The 21,551-nt window shown below is 39.3% G+C and overlaps 1 protein-coding gene across 2 annotated transcripts in view; it reads right to left on the bottom strand.

The window, feature by feature from the left end:
• The window catches only part of LOC136874153 (uncharacterized), a 231,448-nt gene that overhangs the window by 8,624 nt on the left and 201,273 nt on the right, over positions 1 to 21,551 (bottom strand). For both annotated transcript variants that reach the window (XM_067147724.2, XM_067147735.2), the window contains exons 3-4: positions 6,858 to 7,000; positions 6,531 to 6,636 (exon numbers count right to left, since the gene is read on the bottom strand). In XM_067147724.2, the coding sequence (XP_067003825.2) occupies positions 6,531 to 6,636; positions 6,858 to 7,000 (249 nt within the window). The remainder of the gene's footprint in view (positions 1 to 6,530; positions 6,637 to 6,857; positions 7,001 to 21,551) is intronic.

Raw genomic sequence — 21,551 nt, 5'->3', positions numbered from 1 at the left:
GCCGCCAAGAAAATTTCTATAAATTTTCCGACTTACCTAAACTGTAATTTCAAGAGTTTTGAAAGTGACTAAATGCTTGCTACATTTCTGGCGGTAGTGTTCATGGGCATTTAAAATTTTTTCGGGTTCGATTTGTGAGATGATTGACCCCCTTTGATAGGCACTATATTTTTTTGACTTGGCTTGGTTCACGCCATGTACACGCGCTTTGAAATAGTTCACAAAAATGACTTGAGATTCTTCCGCCGTTGACACGTGTGGCTGACGTCACGTACCCCAGAGCGTGGGACCGAAGGTAATCACCCCCTCGTCACGTGTCAAATCCATGCTATCAAGAATCCAACTTTTAATTTTAGTTGTTACATTATGCATAATGTTCTTAGTGCACAAAGGTCATGGGTTCAATATATAGAATTAAATTTCCGATCATTTACGTCATACATTTTTACCGTGCCGGCTTTGATAACACAGATATTCTTGAATTTGTATTTTTGTTGCCAAGTCCATATCAACGCCAAACCACGAGACAATGGGTTAACAGAATTTAATGAAATTCGGTATATAGAGTAGGGGAATAATAAACAATTGTATTCACCCTGTATGAAATTGTAGTTTAGGGGAAGGCGCCTAAAATTTAATTTTTAAATACCTATGTTGTTGGTCCTATCGAAAAATACTACATAACAAATGTTACAGAGAATACAATTTCCGACCATTTATGTTTTATTCAGTTTTACCTACCAACTCTGATATGAGTGGTATTTCAGAGTCGGAAGAAAACTAAATGTGAAGGCTTACAGTACTGAAAGCTCAACATTGACCAACAATAACATTACCTTGACCATTGTTTGTAGTGATGTTCTTTGTCTCTTATGCTGCCGCTCAACTCAGATATATGGGATTATTGCTGCGTACCGAGTATAACAGCCTGACTGAATATTGGCGGGAAATAGCTGGGGAGTTAGAAAACTTTCTTCTTTAGCATGCCATTCCTCTGGTTCATGCATATTTTGATACTGCCGGTACGTAACAGACTGGTTCATCATAGTATTCCAGCTATTCCATCCGTACTCTGACGCGCTGTTTTGACTGAGCAGTGTCCATACTTTAAGCAGTAGTAGTAGTCGTAGTATGACCTGGTCTAGAAATAGAATTTAGGCCTATTCCAAATTATAGCACCACAGTTCACTAAATAACTCAAAATTCAACCCTGAAAAGAGCTATTTCTTAAGAAAAGCTTCTTTCTCTTCACTTTTATTAAATTCTACATTCATTTTATTCCAAATTAACCGTAAAGAGGGGGTTTCTCCCCTGGCTTGGAGGAAAAATTTGCTTCCAAGTCAGATAGAGTTTTCCGCCGCCTGTGTAGTGAATTGAGATTTTCAGACTCATCGGGTACTCCTAGGAAGCAGATTAGTAGGCCTAAAAGGGCATAAGTTTTGCTCTGGGGAATCTCCACTATTCGACACCCCCACCCGGCCGAAATAAGACGAAGAGTGTTCACGGATCATGGCTGTCTGCGGCTTGGTCATTCCAGCTCTGGAGCCTTGGACTGTTAGATCGGCAGCGTAGTACTGTTCTTTAAAAGTGAGAAAATGTGCGATCTTTCATTTGATCGATTATTTCATATACCTCATTGTAATGACATATGTTAATTTCAGTTCGGAAAACAACTAAGACAGTCTTTCTGAGGATGTAAAAGGAAAGATGGAGAGTGAGTTTTTGCCATTATAATGAAAACTCCCCAACTTGATTGTGACTGATGGTAGGAAAGGGGGCTACCATTACAATGAAAATTCCCTAACCCAGTCTTCATATGAGAAAAGACGTTTGGTGACTTTCCCGTCGCGTTTCTAGGGTAACGTTAAGTGCTATGCAATTTAATAAAATGTTGCTCACAACGTGTACACTACCTAACCTAGAATTCTGTATACAATGTAGAATTCTGTAGCGAAGCACGGGTATATCAGCTAGTTACCTAATAAAGTAGGAGATTCTTCAGCTAGACAGCAAGCATTCTCCTCATACAACACCTTCTTAAAATCAAGTTTCCTTTTGTTATTGCAAAGTCCTCCAGACTGTTGGCTGAACAGTTAGATATGTTAGTAATGAAAGAGCTTATTAAAACATGGATTGAGGCAATATATGCATCAGATAATGACAAGATTTTTCCTAGATAACTTTCAGAAAATGGAGAAGAAGTAAATATTTCAAGTATTACCACAAAGAACGTGTAGGCTACATGGCTAATGTTGATATTACAAATTATTCTGGAATTACATTATTTCGCCATTTCTTAGATTAAATATTATCAAGTTTAAGGTTACGCCTTTTCACTAAAAATTATTCTGCTTATGATTTATTAATATTACATTCTGCACAGATGTTGTCTGTTTATTAAGAACAATACACAAATATAATTGATGACACAGACTTTTAATGAACTTGATAATCTGCAAGCAGAATCATTTATATGGAAAAGTATTTTGAAACAGAGAAGTTTAGAAAAGCAGCAACTTCAGAATGTAAAATTGATTGACTTACTCGAAGGGACAAAATTATTGCCTTTCATAAAACAGACATTAATCACTGCTGTGGCTCTTACTGTGACAACGTGCTGTGTGGAAAGATCTTACAGTACGCAAAGAAGGAGCGAAAACTTGGATAAGAATCATTATTTCAGAAATTCTTTTAAATGGAATTTATCCTAAATCACTTCAAGCTGGCAAATATAGGGAGAACTCAGTGGCGTATACTGAGGGCTACCAAGGCTATCAGTGGAGCCCAAACCTCAAATGCGAACGATGGAAATCTAAAGCACATTATATTGTAAGCATCAAACACATTGTTCCATTTGCAAAACTTGAAAGCAATGAGAAAACACGTCACACGTATTTCTGAGAACAAGGCTTCGGAGACTGATATTGCAGCCCAGACTCTCGTCCCTTCCCATCGACTCGTCTCACGCGGCTTGCTGCTGTCAGCCTACAGGCGCGGGGACCGCCGGAGGATAGCTGTGCTAGGCTTCGGTTCGTCAGATCGCCACTGCTATCACCATGCGTTACTCATCGTATATACATCCTCACCTCATCCTTCTGCCTTAAATATATAGATAACGGAGTGCTGGCATTTCACTCCCGTTTACTTCTACATCCTTGTAGGAAGACACTGCAGGGCTGCTGTTATAGGATAAATATAGTTTTCTTTTTATTGGTAGATCTGATAAAATGAAACGCAATCTCTCAGGTTTAGTGTTCTCTTTTGTTGGTTGGAATCGAACCCGTGATCATGGGTCGGACACCACCACTGATCTTCCGAGGAAGATAATTAACCATTGAACGATCGGTACGACCGCTGTAAAATTCAACATTGTTATTTAACGATTATGGTGATGATGTTAAAAATAACAATAATAATAATAATAATAATAATAATAATAATAATAATAATAATAATAATAATAATAATAATAATGGTGTATGGCATCTACATAGGCTTGGTGGTGACCTAATAAGGATAAAATGAATGGCGAAGACGTCATAAACACCCAGTTCCCAAGTTAGGGGAATTAACACCATGAGGGGGTTGATTCTGAAAATTGAACCGGGGCCGTCGGACCAAAGACAAGCATTCTATCCATTTAGCCTCAAAGCTGGACTTCAATTTGCTAAATCTTAGGCTACCAACTCGATTAATCAGGTGTTGAGTATTGACGGTGGCAGAGGCCAGGGCAGTAGTTTGTGAATCAGCCTTGACAACACAGCGGGCAACTCCGTTGGCTGTTGGCTGCAGTTCAAAATGCTTAAGGCTTGATGTTCCCTAAACCAACTATCGAAAAGGGGTAGCCTAAGTTTAGTGGTGGCCCACGTCTTGATACCAGCATACGCCACTGGGAGAACTATAGAAGAGACAGTAAAATTGCATTAAATAGTTCTTCTCGGCCAAGCATCTCACTACAACACAGAAGCCGAAGTACAGCTGAGCTGGAAAACCCCATTCCACCTCGTCTACCATGACCACATGTCTCAGTGCTCTCATGGTTCAGGTGGTGTAACCGTACTACAGGGTTACAGATTCCATTCAGTATTATTATTATTATTATTATTATTACTATTATTATTATTATTATTATTATTATTATTATTATTATTATTATTATTATTATTAACCCGATTCATTAGATTTTATATTCTGTTTCTCATCATTTAGAATGTAATAATTAGGTATCACGCATATTATTGTATTTAATCATAGGTTAAGTGAATTTTGTTTGTAATTATTCTGTATATTAATAAGTGAGATTTGTTGGTTTCAAATAGTCATGCTGTGGCTTGTAACTCTGGTCAGATGAGCTGGGATAGTATTTTGCAATCGAGGCTATGTTTAACCAAGAATGTATTGAGCAAGTAGGTTTCCCGCTGACACATGCAAGGTAGTCATCCGTAGTCCGCGTGGGCAAGCTTATACGACTCATGACTGATGACATCAGTGCGTGGGTACGTGATTTCGACCAAGTGGCTGTATTCGCCGGCTACGGTATGTTGAGGTGGAAGGGACGACCAGAGAGTAGGGAGAGGAGTGGTCATCACGAGGTTATAAAAGTCGATGCAACGGTGGTGTGAGCGATCAAATGGATGGAAGAAGTGAAGGAAGAGCGATGGTCAGTGGTCTTAGAGTGGTGGTCAGAGCTAAGAGGTGTGTTTGAAGATGTTTTGGAATCATCGAAGAGGTCTACGAGTGGTGGTTGTATCCGAGTAGAGACTGATACTATGCTGATAGTGAAACATCATTTACTTGTGAGGATGGACTTCACAAGGTGTTTCAATAATATTTTCCAATTTATTACAATCTATTGAGTGAACGTAACTACATTGGAGCTTACTACACTCGTACGGGGAATGTAGGTCAACTCCCGGTTACATAAGAAGGTAACAGCAGACGGCTCCCGACTTCAGCTCATTGGTTTTTCCAGGAATTTCAAGTTCAACAGCGGTGTGAGCAGACATCAGGTAATTAAAGCATCAGACATGTTATGCATTAATAATATGAAGAAGAATGAAATCAGCGGCGATATCATATTTCACTTCAAGTTCATGCCAATAGCTTTATTTGTTTAGATTAAATTTTCTCTTTGATTGTAACAGCAAATCTCACAATATTTTTTTTGTTAAATTAAAATACGTTAATGCTTGTTCATTGTGACGTAAATTATAGTCATAAACTCAGTTTTATTTCAATTATAATAAGTGATTCTATTTCCAAGTACAATCTTCAATTATGGAAATGCAACCGTAATCTAATATTGTCCTGATCCATATCCATGTATATTGCCAGATGTGTGAGTTTATCACCTCACGCCTTGAGATAATTGAGATAAGAGGTATGCTCTACCGAATTTTGTTGTTTTTTCTTAAAAAGCAACTGGCGCTCAAACAAATGTTATGTATATTGTGTGAAAGAGATGAAGGTATAAGAATAGTGGTTGGAGTAGTCACAGTGGCCTTGAAGTACTGGCGAGCGCTTTGGCCAATCAGAATGCTACATTTCTTTAAACATTTAAAATATACGGCAATAAATGTTTTTACACAAAACAAAAAAGAAGGAATTCTGAAGAGCAGGGAAGAATTTCTGGAAAACATGGACCGCGAGTTCAGCGCACGACCTCGGAGGCTGCAGCAATGTGAAAGTCATCATTATTCTAGTGGTAATAAAATTGCGTAGGCGTTTAATGTCGGGTACTCGCTCACCAGGTACAGATTCTTGATCTGACTTCCATAGGCGACCTGCGCGTCGTGATGAGGATGAAACAATAATGAAGACGACACATACACCCAGCCCCCGTGTCAGCGAAATTAAACAATCGAACCCGGGACTCCTGTGACCAGGCCAGCACGCTCACCATTTAGCCTTGGAGCCGGACATTCTGATGGTGAACAGACATAATTTTTCTTATAGTACAGTACTATGAATGCCATTTTGCTTTTTGCTTTCCTTTTGTCTGCGGTATTCTTCTGCTTCTATCGCTTTCCCTACCTCTGTGGGGTCGCGGGTTTGAAGTGTGTCGAACACGTGGAATCAACCCTGTTTTACGGCTGGATGCCCTTCCTGACGCCATTCCTATACGGAGGGATGCAATCACTATTGCGTGTTTCTGTGGTGGTTGGTATTGTAAGGCGTTGTCTGAATATGAAGAGGAAAGTGTTGGGACAATCATAAACACCCAGTCCCTGAACCAGAATAATTAATCAAACGCGATTAAAATCCCCGACCCTGCCGTGAATCGAACTCGGGACCCTCTGAACTGAAGGCCTCAACGCTGACCATTCAGCCAATGAGTCAGTTTTGTCCCCTGTGTTTTTTGTTATTACATAAGTTTACAATGTTAAGCAATTTGCAAATTGCATCCAACTGTACGAGCTCTTAAAAGATAACTATAAATTTTTCTCCTCCCACAAAACTAGCCTGTGGATGTTTTACTTTCTACATATCGTGAAGTGCTGAAAGTAAAGTGTCGAATGTGAGACTCTTACCTGCAGATCTGTGAAGGCTCGGTTGACGCCTTCTGGTAGTAGTTCGAGCCACATTCATTCCACTTATCAGATATACGCTGAAAGCAGTCGTAGTGACTCTGGAGTTCTAAAAAATAAAGATTCAAGTCATATTTGAGGAAACGAAATTCTTTAGATAAAATGTTCCGTAGTCCAGCCTATGCTAGTAAATAGAAATCGATGTATAAAGGAATACTTGAGAGCAGTATTGAAAACTGAGAGCTTGACTTTAGTCAGCAAATTGTAAACATAAAAAATAAATAAAAATAACATGATTAAATAAGAAAAAGGGTTGTTTTGATAACTCACCTTCTCTATATACATCGTTGTCACAGAGCATCTGGACTGTCTCGCGGACTCCCTTAATATAGTCCTTCAGCACCGACTTGACTGAACCGTCAAAGCAGTGGTCCAGATATTCGTGGTAGCACTTATTGGCACTTCTCATTTTCCTGTAACAATAATAATGGAAAATAATAATAATAATAATAACAATAACAATAATAACACGTTTTTTGCTATTTGTTTAACGTCGCACTAACACATCGAAGGTTTTCGACGACGAAAAGATGGGAAAGGGCTAGTATTAGGAAGGAAGTGGCCACGGCCTTAATTAAGGTGCAGCCTCTGAATTTGCCTGCTGTTAAAATGGGAGACTATGGGACAATCATATTTAGGGCTGCCGACGGTGAGAGTAATAGGTAAGGTCTCCACAATGCCCTGCTTTATTGTCGGTTGTTGAAGTAAGGAAGGAGAAATGCGTATGGATAAAGGAATGGTTGAGAGATAAACCTTGATTTTCTCATGTTAATCTCCCAGAAGCATTATATGAAACTGAGGCATCATCAATAACCACATCATCGAAGAACTCAAGAAAATGGTGCGGCAGATAATAAGAAAAAATATTTGGTCTGAAGTGTAGTCTATAATTTGCTTTAAGGGGTCCATTCACATTCGAGCGGATTGGCGAGCCTGTCCACGAAATAAATCCCCGCCTCGAACCCAACTGGCTCGACTATTCCATACACTAGCGAACCCGCTGGTGCACCGGTCCGCCAGTGCGTAAGCATACACCAATCTGGGAAGTTCGCTACGAATTGAAAATAGTATGTGCATTGCCTTTTTTTCATTATGGCCCAAGGAAAACATTCTAAATTGGCTGTAGCTGTTGCAGCTTTATTGTCGGTTGTTGAAGTAAGGAAGGAGAAATGTGTATGGATAAAGGAATGGTTGAGAGATAAACCTTGATTTTCTCATGTTAATCTCATAAAAACTCTGCAGATTACAAGAACTTTTTTGCGTACGGACAACAGTTTTTCCGAATTGTTGGAGTTGATTCGGCCAAACTTTGAGAAACAAGACCCACATAAGAGACACCATCAGTGCTGAAGGAAAGTTAATATTGTAACATTGCGATTTCTAGCTATAGGGAGAAGTTATGAAGACATGAAATTTAGCAGTGTAATATTTCCTCAGCTATTAGGAAACGAGGACTTGCCCGGTACATTTCAATAATTTTTTCCCAGAACTGCTGATTTTCCTTTAAACGTCCTTTTGTTGGTCGAGGTAATTAACTCCACAAATTAACTCAACTCAGAACTGCTTGAAAACTCGATGAAGCTACAGACAAAAGCACGGCGAGCCGGTCGAATAGTTGGCCATACTCATACTGACGGGTTGGCGGACCGATCGGGTTCGCCGGTTTATCTGTCGAACTGCCAACACAGACCTAATCTTGAGCCAAACCACGAACCACATATACACATTCACATTCAAGCCGGTGAGTGCGACCAAGGTCACGGACCTGCTGGCGAACCCACTGGAGTGTGAATGGGCCCCTTTACGTTGCACCGACACAGATGGGTCTTATGGCGATGACGGGATGGGAAAGGACTAGGAGCCGGAAGGAACCGTCCGTTGCTTTAACTAAGGTACAGACCCAGCATGGGAAACCAGTGAAAACCATCTTTAAGGCTGCTGAAAGTGGGGTTCGAACCACTATCTCCCAAGTGCAAGCTGATAGCTACATAACCCAAAACACACAGCTACTCACTCGATATTCGAACCGAAGGTCCAAGATGGTATCTGGATGCGCAAAAGCTTTAAGAACTTTATTCACAGACTGAACGATTAACTTTTGTCTCACTGAAAAGACGTATTTTATTATTATTATTATTATTATTATTATTATTATTATTATTATTATTATTATTATTATTATTATTATTATTATTTGCATTTTGCTTTACGTCGCACCGACACAGATAGATCTTATGGCGACGATGGGAGAGGAAAGGGCTAGGAATGGGAAGGAAGCGGCCGTGGCCTTAATTAAGGTACAGCCTGGTGTGAAAATGGCAAACCACGGGAAACCATTTTCAGGGCTGCCGACAGTGGGGTTCGAACCCACTATCTCCCGAATACTGAATACTGGACGCACTTAAGCGACTGCAGCTATCCAGCTCGGTAGACGTATTTTAGAAGATATGACAATGTTAATACCAGGGTGCGAAATCGGAAAATAATGGTGGGGTGGGGAAGGATCATAGGGCTTAACTACTAGCGTTTATTTCAAGCAGTACCCGGCCGGGGCGGGGGTATATCATTCTCTTGCAAAAAATTACCCCGCCCCCCTGAAAAATGTAAATTTAAAATGTTTTGATTTGAATTCCGTTGTTATAACAAGAATGATATTCAATGGAAAATTACTCCCGGGTTCCAGATGGACTTTCCAGAGTGAAACATGAACAATAGGCTACATGTGCGGAGTTACCACCACTACATTGTTTTATCGCTCAATGTCTGGCAGTCATACATAAGATAGAAATAACAGGATATTATTGTTGATATTTTTATGAAAATATGCACAATACAAACATTGATTTCAGTAATATATGTGTTTTATTTTCCTCGTTTTATAATGAAAGAATCCCCCGGGGAAATTTTAGTGGGAGGGGGGGTGCCTTTGAGATAAAATCATCGGTCGGGGGGGGGGAAATCCTCTTCCCCCCCAACCCTGATTTCGCACCCTGCTGATACTATCTTTAGATGAGAAAGTTCAGACACTCAGGGGTGTCGAAAGAACAACATAAGAAGACACTAAGGTATTCGTCACGGCAGAATCGTACCGGGAGAAGTGGCTACAAGCTAAGGTTAGATTCGAAAATAAATTTCACGCGAATTTATTTGTTGGTGGTGATGTCGTTGCGAGTGAGATCGAAACTACTAAGAAAAGGAACTTCAATTTGCTCAAGCTGCAATTTAAACAATTCGAAGGGGATATAAAGAGCTGCAATGGGTTCTGAAGACAGTGTAAAGAAATAAACGACGATAGCGATATCGACCCGGAGGACAAATTTCAGTATCTTTTACAGGCTACCGTTCCAGTTTCGGTGGCCAGGGAGGTGGTTGAGAGTTTTCCTCCATCCGGAGCAAACTATCAAAATGCAATAGATAACCTGAAATCCAGGTATGTCAGGGAAGAATTACTCATAGAAATATATACAATATGTCCGAGAACTTCTAAATCTGGTTGTACTTCAAGCTTCTTAAGGTAGTAGGCTTACGAGGGAACACAAGCACGTGTTTCACTCGGATTCGGTTGAAATTTGATAGGAATATTCGTGGGAGGCAGTAGAATGCTAAGGTGAAAACTGCATGTCCCCAGCGCAAGTTTAAACGCCAAAATAGAACAAATAAATAGTCGTAAAATTAGAAGTGCCGCGGGAGTATCTGGGTTTGGAGGAGAGGTAGGGAGGAGCGAAGCAGCGGACGTGAGCCAACCGGGCTGTGTCGAGCTGCGCCAGCAGCCAGGCAGCGTATAGTTAGCGCGTTCCCCTCAACTTCCCGATTAGATGTGCAATACGTAAATATGAAAACAGCACATGAAACAAGTGTACAAAGGACGACGTTTGAACAACGATGCCAATAAGGTTTGAAGAATTCACGCCCGAGTTCTTGTTACTCGTTGTAATTAGTGTAATAGTGATTGTTTACAAAAAGTGCACAAGGCACAGATACTGCGTGCACCATGCACATCTTACAGCGCTGTCGCTTTCACAAGTATTACATTGATTATAGAAAGGCTCTTCTTTGAAACAATAATCGACTGGATTAACAAATTGTGAAGGTTTCTTGTTAACATAGCCACATTTGTACCAACTGTACTTCCACATGCTACGAAAACGCGGAGAGGAGAACTGGTTGTGCGTCAAAGATTGCACTTTTAAAATGTTGTTCCTTAATTGTACCATGATGTCTAACGAGTTTAACAAAATTAAATCGTACAAAATACATATAAATTGCTTCCAAATGCGGAAGCCCAAAACATCTAACGGCTGGATAAGTCCAGTGGCTCCTTTCGGAATTGTTTGAACATTAATGATTTTCTTACTCTCAATTTTAGCATTTAAAATATTTTTTCTTTCTGTCCGGTCCAGGAATCGAGAACTAAAACACTGTACTCTGGTACTAGCTCACAATAAACATCCCGTAACCATTTCTGTACAAGTTCTTTGGTCAGTTTTCCAGAATTTGAAGGCAAAGTGTACACATTTGGTGGGGTAAATAGTTTTTTTAATCTATATTAGGACCAAATTTGCCATTTTTTCTTTCAACACCACTAGCAACTTCGGCAGGAGTTGTCCATCTGCTGAAATTATTGGCTGTATTGTGTAGCTATGAGTTAGTGAATTCATAGATTGTGGTTCCGCTAATACGACTTTTTCCCCTCGTTCATTATGGGTCCTGTCAGAATGGAACTCTTCATGAAAACCAGACTGATCAGTATTAAACACGCACTCTGGGCCGTGACTTTCTATTAATTGCGACACTTCTTCAACAAACAGTGTCGTGTTACAATTAGTATCTTCTTGTTCAAATTGGTACTTTTAAGATACGAATTTGCAAATTTTTCTTGATCCAATTTTGAATTTCGTTTTAAAACTCATTACCCAGGAATGAGACGCTCGAAACGTGTCGTAGTTAACTAGACGAGCGTACTTTAAGGCCCATTTTTTAATATTTATATCGTGAACAATTTTGTTTCGTTGTCTACATTCTTTGAACTTTTGATAAGTCTTCTTCGTAACAAATTAATTTTTTTCTCCCATTGTGCCACCGTTTTCCAGTTGTTGCTCCCACCTGTAAAGCTCTTGCCGGAACTTTAATTTACAAAACCTGTGTTTCACTGATGCGAAGCTCCTCTGTTTCCCACCTTTGTTTCGCCAATATTCGACGACCTTCTTCTTATAAGTTATTGGGATTAGGCATCGTTCAGCCGTTGTTGTGCATGCAGGGTTAGGAGCAACATTTTTGGAGACGAGGTCAAATAACGGTGTTTCAATATTGTCTTCCTCGAAATCAAAGTCATCATCTGACATATCCAATGTGCCATCCAGTTCCACTGTCATATCGGTATCCAAAACCCTGTCGGCAATTAGACCTGTAAAACGGAGACAAGAACGCAATTCCTGTGAACGTTTGCTTTTCTCGTAAAAGTAAATATATATAAATACATTGATCTACTTACGATATAATTCCAATCCCAAATTCCTTTCATCTTCAGAAAATGGGGTGTCTTTTTTGTCACACTCTACAAAACAATTATGAAGGCACACTACTACATTCCACGGATTGAATGACTTCTGTAGTGGGTGTTTTTTGTATCTAGGTGTAAAAAGTCAATTATTACCATACATGGTTAAAGTAAATATACAGTCACCATTCATAAAAATTACTATAAGAACGTCAGATTTTACCTGTCATTGTAAGAACGTTGTCTCATTGGACGACTAATCAATGTGCACCTCTTGATCTGTTTTGACGTTTCTAATCGGGAAGATACGAGGTATGTGCGAAGTGCGGTGTAGTAAAGAAGAGTGGCCGGTACGGGGGGTCATTCATTCGGCTCGAGCGAGCAGCCCGACTATACGCTGCTCACGTCCGCTGCTTCCCTCCTCCCTCCCTCTCCGCCACACCCAGATACTCCCGCGGCACTTCTAATTTTACGACTACTTATTTGTTCTACTTTGGCGTTTAAACTTGCGCTGGGGACATGCAGTTTTCACCTTAGCATTCTACTGCCTCCCACGAATATTCCTACCAAATTTCAACCGAATCCGAGTGAAACACATGTATGTGTTCCCTCGTTAGTATTGGGAGCCTCTATTATAAATTAGAAACACAACTTTGAGCTTTGGAAACTTTAGGGGTTATTTGTGACAAGTATGCAGCAATGCTGTATTCCCTAGTTGAGTCTGCATTGCCAGAAGAGGTTACGTATGAAGGCATGGGAGAGTGATCGTGTGTGTCATATATCGAAGATCACGACCATCAACTAAGCAAGTTGTTATTGTTTCTAAAACAGGAAGTAGAGAGTGAAGAACGTTTGTCGCTTGCTCGCTCTAGTTTTATGGTGTGAAGGGAGGGCATGCCATCCAAGCCAGGTAAACAAGAGACACTTTCCACTGCTGCTGCTTTGTTTACAGGGGAGGGTCAGAAAACTGAAACTACTTTGTATCTGGTGCGACAAGAGTTTCCATAGATCTTCTGATTGTTTTAAAGTGAGGAATCTCAAGAGTGGAGGAAAATAATTTTGAAGAAAAGAGGTGCTTCTTTTCGTTCTTTAAGGAAGGGGCATAAAATGTAAAGCATTTGTGAAGGGTATGGTTTGCTTAAAAAGGTATCATTGTGTTATTTTATGTCCTGATTTAGTAACTAAGAATGAGGAGAGAGAAAATTCAAAGGGGAAGGATAATCAAAAGACTGAGATTTTAGCTGCCCATCAAAACACAGACACATTATTACAAACTCTTGTTGTGAAAGTTTCCAGTGGTGAAGGACCTACCAAGTTTGCACGAATTTGGTTAGATTCTGGGTCACAAATGTCTTACATAACCAAAGAAAGGGCTAGGAAGCTAGAACTCCAAAAATTGGGAGATAAAGTGATGTCTCATTGTCCGTTTGGGAGTGTAGAGACTAACTAGCAAAGATACCCATAATGTTTAGGATGTAGGCTATCACTGCAAGGGCTAAAAAGGGATTTCAAATGCACACTCTCGGTATGTACCAAGGTTAGGAACTCAACATCTTTATCCTGTTCTTGCAAATAGAAACATTCAATTAACCGATGTTGGGGTCAATGTTCCAGAGGTACATTTGTTGTTTATAGCACAGGTTTTGGGCAAGCTGCTTACAGGAGTTATGTTAAAGTTGGATGAAAATATGTATGCACTGGAAACAAGATTAAGTTGGGCAGTGATGGGTCAACGACAGCTGTCTAAGAGCAGTCAGTCACTAGTCAGTCTTACGTGTGGTAAGGCACTGGATATATCAGACTTGTGGAAGTTAGAAGCCATTGGCATAAAGAATCCGGCAGAGTCTCAGTCAGAGATGGAAGAGGAAGTCGTAAAGCACTTCAGTGAAACTGCGAGGATGAACGAAGAAGGCAGATTTGAAGTTCGTCTCCCCTGGAAGGATGGTCATTCAGAATTATTAGGTAATAGAAAGTTAGCTGAGAAGAGGTTGGAAGCAGTCACTAGAAGATTAATAAACTTGGGCAGTCTTAAATATTATGATGATGTGCTTCAGGAGTGGATAGATTGTGGAATCGTGAATACTGTAAAGAAGAAACGTCAGGCCACTATTTACCTCACAGTGCAATAATTAAGGAATCAAGTTCGACTACTAAAATTAGGCCTATGTTTGATGCCTCAGCAAAAGACAGACATGACTAAATGCTTAGAGAAGGGGCCAAATTTAATCGAAATGATTCCTGAACTTCTGCTACAGTTTCCGAAGCATGCCATAGGGGTCACAGCTGATATTAAGAAAAACGTTCCTGCATATAAACCTCTATGGGAATGACAGGAATTTTCTAAGATTTCTCTGGTGGAGAGATTTTTCCAAGGATGAGATGTCCACGTTGCAACATTGCAGAGTGGTGTTTGGGGTTATGTACAGCCCATTCTATTAGGAGCGACAATATCATCTGAGTCAAGTTCCGGCTGAAGATATGGAAATTGCTGAGAAGCTACAGAATTCTTTATGTATGGGCAATTGTTTCAAAAGCTGTGAAACCAAAGAACAGATGACCGAGTTCATTAAAAAATCTACTAAAATGTTGAGTTCAACACGTTTTGAATTAAGAGGATGGATAAGCAGTTCTTCCACATCGGAAAAATCAGAGTCACAGAATATCGTTCCAATACTTGGTATTATGTGGGATGTTGGGTCAGATGAGATGTTTTGCAGTATAAATACAGTGGAGGTAATCATAATTTCAACTTCTAGGAGAAGCTTATTATCAATTGTATAGCGCAGTTTTGATCTAATTGGTTTTCTATGTCCAGTAACAGTAATTCCTATATTCTTGATGCAAGGAAGAAAAATGTGGATGAAAGAGCAAGTAACAAACAATTTCCATGCTTGAAAATGTTTACTTCTTCATCATTCCTTATTTAACTCATTGATATAAAGTAACTACTTATTTTATTTATTTTGAAAATTGATTGCCCTGATTTAACTAACAGTAGATTAATTCAAAACACGCGTGAACACCTGAATTTTGCAGAGCGGATATAAAACTGGTTATGACATTGGAAACACTTGGGGGATGCTTTACCAACCTATGAATGCTATGAACATGGGGCATGGTACCAACTTGCGAGAATCAGAATTGTACCGAATATTGGAAAAAAAAAAATACATTATTTAGCAGTGTGTCTGGGCACGGAAAATAAATAAATAAATAAATAAATAAATAAATAAATAAATAAATAAATAAATAAATAAATAAATAAATAAATAAATAAATAAATAAATAAATAAATAAATAAATAAATAAATAAAATCTGCTGGAATATTTATAATCAATTTCCCTGTCAATAAATCGCATTTTTCAACTTAAATAAAGGTGCCGGTATGCATACCGTTGCGTACTGGCAGATAAAAGCAATAATAATAATAATAATAATAATAATAATAATAATAATAATAATAATAATAATAATAATAATGAAATTAAATGGCGTATGGCATTTACTGCCGGGAGATCTCAGGAGGGGTTCGGCTCGCCAGGTGCAGGTCTTTTGATTTGACTCCCGTAGGCGACCTGCGCGTCGTGATGAGGATGAAATGATGATGAAGACAACACATACACCCAGCCCCCATGCCAGGGAAATTAACCAATGATGGTTAAAATTCCCGACCTTGCCGGGAATCGAACCCGGGACCCCTGTGATCAAAGGCCAGCACGCTAACCATGTAGCCATGGAGCAGGAAATAATAATAATAATAATAATAATAATAATAATAATAATAATAATAGTAATAATAAAAATAATGTAACACAGTCGTTGACTGGACATTTTTCCCAACAGCTCAATTTCTTCTCAGGGTATCCGATTGTCAAGTAAAATCTGGAGATTTTACACTAGGTTTCGCTTTACGTGAGGTCGAAGAGAATGGCGATCCACGGTAAACTTATCTGCGGTCGTTTGATATAGACATAATATCAATTAATTATTTCTCCTAAGGTACCAACTACGTGAGAACTCAATATATTCAAATTGGGTAAATACCCATTCGTTAGTTCACATATCTTATCAACTAACTAATCAACTATGTCAAGATGAAAGAATTCATAACACACCAAATTATAGAAAAGCACAATAATAGTATTTATTGAATAAAGAGATGCCCTATGAAAATGTAATCAGACTTGGGTAGTATTTTATCTGGTATTATTTACAAGTAAAGTTCAGAGTCAGCGCTGGCTCATAGAAAAAGAAAATAAATATAACGTTAAGTTATGTACATCAGTTCCATCATGAATTCAAAATCGGATACAAATATTTACAATTAATCACTGGATTCCTACGGTCCTCCTTGAAATCAAGCCCTTGAGACGACACCAATATCATTATGTTGTTAGGATTGCTCAGTTTCATTATAAACCTAAGCTAAATAGATCTGAGTAGACGTACAATTAATCTGAAGTGAATGTAAGATCAACAAATAGATCTAAGCTTGAAAATAATTCTGAATTATAACTTCGAATTATATATCTGAATTATATTTGAATTATGAATAATATTTAAATCATACGTTGCAAATCATAAATCTGAACTCATTTATTTGTTCTTTCTTCAATGTTGCGCATGGCTAACGATTTACGGACTAAGGCATTTCCCCCTAGTGCCTGTTAAATCTGGCTCCTAGCCTATCATTTCCCTAACCATTTCTCATTGAAAGAATGTAAATTCCAACAAACTCCGTTTCAGGATAAATAAACTATCTAACTAACTTCAACGTAAGTTTTTGGTCGACATACACACGTATTTGAGGCTCAATATGCCCTCTCTCTGTTATATTCCATAACATTTCTCGTTTAGGCAAGTTACTGAATTCTTATGCGCAGTCGTAATGTAAATAATACGTATTTGTACATGGGAATGTATCACCGCATTTATGGGTATCCTGAATGCATTTGGTCAAGATCATCGTCATAAAACATATGATAATATTCTCGTAATTGGAACAAAGCATCTACAATTGACAAATAATCCCGTCATAAATTCAATTCTACTTCAATGAATTCCATCCATACCTTGGTTTAGCTCATCTCCGCGGTGTGGTCAATTTCACGTACCTGTATCCTTTCACATAATTCCTTCCCGATGATAAGTGTGGCATGGCATATCCTAAGCTGCAGGCACTCCTTGGCCTCTACGTAATACATTAATAAATCTTCGCATTTCATATACAACAACATACTTCGTCGAGTTACCACTATTGTAACCATATTTCCACATTCATTTAACATCTTAACTATCATAGGCTCCATAACAACATGTCGCGATTATCTTCACTTTACCATGTCAAAATGCCACAATTCCTTTCTCATAAACGCGTTTCAATATCGCTATTTATCATAACCCTAAAGCTGAGTTCAATGCACTTATTGCGAAGCAAAGAGTACGTGATTCTATGCATTCATTATCACCGCGCATACCACATGTGACGTAGACATATAGCATAACAAATATGAATTCATTGCAATTCCACAATGTGTCATTACTATCAGCTGTTATTAAAGACACTTCTTTCCACTTGTAGTTACTCACGAGTTATTCTGACCAAAATGCGGTGATGGATATATATATAACATACAAGAATCTTATTCTACACTGCTTAATCGTATTACTATGGACTTAAATATCTCACACATCACTTTCATTATTCACTTGCACTTTAAATTCCACGGTTTCTATAACCAACATATCGGCACATGCCAAAAGCACCTGTGTACGCAAACCAAAAGCTATGTAATTAAATAATGTAAATGACTTAGCTCGCTTATCGTTACATCTGGTCCAGCTGTTCCGCCTCCACTCGGATATAGTTGGCTCTGCGGTCAGGTCATGGGTTGGTCGCCTGGTAGGTCCTCGGCCTCCTCATCATGGGTTGGTCAACTGGTTTCCCATTGCCTTCCTCATCATGGGTTAGTGGTCTGGTTTCCCATTGCCTTCCTCATCATGGGTTAGTGGTCTTGTTTCCCATTGCCTTCCTCATCACGGGTTGGTCTTCCGGTAAGGATGTACTGCTTCCCCAGCTCGGTCCATCATGCGTATTTAGCAAGCCATCATCATGCTACTTCTGTTAGCAACAGAAATGCAGATTTCAGAACAGTAAATGGCCATGGTATGTTCCATTTGACGATAATAATTCCTCAATTATTATTTCCTTTGTTGCTCTCAGAGGTGAATTTAATTTCGTCGGGTTTAAGTTCTGCGTATATATATCTATATCGGCTGTTTCCCGCAAATGTCGAAAAAAAATCGTTCTTCTTCTCTTGAAACTAAATTCAGATAGTCTTCTTCCCGTATGAGAATCTTTCTCCTAGGTTTCACTTGCTTCTTCCTTGTGGAATGTAGCTCAGTTGCTGTCGAGATCCTCCCATGCGTATTTCGTCGTATCTTGCCTATTTTATATTTTTTTAACGGCTTTCTTTCGTCGGCTGGTGAACTACGTCGTTTCTTTACTACGACGATCCCTTTTTCTCAAGCACTTCTACTAAATTTTTCCGTCTTCTTCAAATTACTTAGCGCGTTCGCCAATTGCATCTTCACCCTCCGATGAAAATTTTTAAGATGGAGTTTTTTAACAATCCGTTGTCTTCTATTCTTTTTCGTAAAAAAAAATCATTTGACAGTCCACTGTCCGTAGTGCCTTCAATATATGACCGTTCCGTGACGTGTGTGGCCTTCATATAATATCGCATTAGATATCTATTCCTTGCATCTTATAGATCAGACGGGCCATACCTTCACTCGGCGCCATTTTGAAAGCTGTCTACGAGATGTAAATGGGCACATTTTGTCCCCCGTCACGGACAAAATATATTGGTCACAATATATTTTCTCTTTCCAAACTCGAATTATAAATGTGCATTTGCATCTCGTATAGGTTCCTTGTCACACTTAGACTGGCTAATCGATTACCAAATATCAATGGATTGTTATCGATCCTGTCATTATCGGTACCATTTGTTTTGCTTGCCAATACTGCGCACATAATCAGCTGATTCCCTTCTCATGTACAGTCCAAATGTAACTTCCTATCCTTTCCCACAGCTAATTTCATGATAGTATATGCATTATTCATTATTGGACCTGTTATTCTTCCAGTTCGGATCTTACCGTCTCATTCTCTTGGAAGTAAGGTTTAATGTTACAGGCATTATGTACGTTACGATATTTTCCATTCATGCTTACAATCTCGTATGCATTGTTTCCTAGCACACGCTCGACTTTGTATGGACCATCGTACAACGGTAAGAACTTCGCACATATTCTAGCTGGTGCATTGGATATTGGTACGGTCTTAATTAGTACGAGATAGCCTTGTTTGTATGGTGCATGGAATTTCTTGTTTCGTACCCTTCTTAGCCGTTTTCGCGACTGATCCTTTAGTCTCTCTTGGATCATTGCTGTGATCTGTTGTGGATCTGGCTTCCTTTCTAAGGGCATGGTAAATATTCTGTCCCAAGTTCTTTCCGGGTGTATATTATTGTGGGCTACGCTGGGAATCTGACCGATTGATTGGTTGATGGTGTTATTCAAACTCTTTTCTATGATACCTAATATGTCTACCCATTTCCAATGCTGTTGGTTTCAGTATATTCTGCCGAATTTGGCAATCTCTTTCATGTATCTTTCTACGGGGTTCGCTTCCGGATGACGCACTGAACACAACGTATGTCTGATACCTTCATTTTTCATACGCTCACGGAACATGTCAGATGTAAATTGTATCCCTCTGTTAGTGAGTATTCTTGCAGGTTTTCCCATCTCAGGGAATGCTTTATCAACTAGGCCCCGTATGACTTGTTTAGTATTCGCTCTTTATTTCCTGGCAAAAACCCCTTTTCTTCCTGCTCTAGGTTCTCTCTGTTCAATAAATCCACTTCCTTTCCTTCGATCTTTAAATATTCATTAGCTTGCAACGTGTCCTTAAGTTGGATCGTTTCTACTGTCTTATTCCCATCATTCTCTACGATTGGGAATCGAACCTCACACCGTTCCATATCAATTGTCATTTGCGAACTCATCATGAAGTCTATTCCGAATATAATATTGTACTTTATTCTCTTCATCACCATAAACGGGTGTTCAAATTCACGTCTACCGATCCTTACGGTTAGATATGCTTGAATCTTGCACTCAACCGACTTATCTGGTATAATACCCCTGATCTTAACTCCAGATACGGGTATTACCGGTATTTCTATTCTCTTCGACAACTCTTGGAACAACGTATTTGACATGACACTGATGCTGGCCCCAGAATCAACCAAACAATATATCCTGATGTCGGCCACTCTCACTATTAACACTGGCAACTTAAATATTGGCCATATGCTGTCGCGTGTGTCGTCTCGAATTAAGTCTTCCGGTTAGATGTCCCAGTGATCGATTTGTGCTACTACCCAACTGCGAATTTTGACAATGTTTTTGTTTTCCTGAATATTTACATTATCCTTATCAACTAATGTGCCATCGGCGTTTTTTTTTCTCTCCGATGATCGGAGTTGCTCGTACCTCTCTGCGTGTCCGTCTCTTTCCATCTCTCTTCTTCTCTTCTCCTTTTGTAACTTTGGAGCTCGAGACTCTCTGCCCCTTCGAGGTCACCATTGATGTCTTAATCTCTAATGGCTTCCTCCCATCGGTTTTTGTTTAGTCTCTGCTCTCTGAGCTCTTGTATATATCTCCTATTTTCTTCATTTTTGCTGTTCTCGCTTGGTCGTCGTTTCTCATTGTACCACCTTCTGTTCCTGTGGTACGGTTGACTCCTATTTTTGTTGTAACGGGTGTTATTCCTGTACTGTAGATTGCTTCTGTTAACTCTTTGTTCCCATCTTCCAGGTTGCTCTCCATTGCATTGGCAACAATGTCTTCTCCATTCCTTATCTTGAACTTTAGCATAATTTTCTGTCCTACCTACGTCGACCTTGCCTTCTCTGGCGTTCGTGACTTCAGGGCTTATGGTGTTGATCGTCTCGACTTGCCTGAGATTCCTAGGATTCCTTTCTATCAGGCACGAGGATGTTAAATCAATCTGTCTCAGTCGTTTTTCCATATCTATGGCGGTTTGTATGTCTGTTGCGGCTAACAACCTCTGTACCTCTAACGGGAATTGCCTTTGAATGGTTTTAATTGCTTCGAGTTCATTCGGCGCGGAATCTAGGTTTTGGAATAGATGAAATTGGTAGGAAAAGTAATCGCTGTAGCGTGTTTGCCCCGCACTCGAGAATTTCCTAGAGTAAAGTTCTAGCCTCAACTGCTGCTGAATTTCAGGGTCCCAAAATTTCCTCAGAAAGGCAGCTTTGAACTCCTCGTAAGTATGAAAACTATACTTGAAGGCCTGAAACCATATGTTGGGGTTCCAAATCTAGGCGTTTTTCAATTATGCGTAGATTTTTCCTCTTGAATTCTTCCTTCT

Source organism: Anabrus simplex, chromosome 1 (assembly GCF_040414725.1).
Source record: "Anabrus simplex isolate iqAnaSimp1 chromosome 1, ASM4041472v1, whole genome shotgun sequence".
NCBI lineage: Eukaryota > Metazoa > Arthropoda > Insecta > Orthoptera > Tettigoniidae > Anabrus > Anabrus simplex.
The sequence above is the reverse complement of the archived record's forward strand: the minus strand, read 5'-3'. Positions and strand labels throughout refer to the sequence as shown.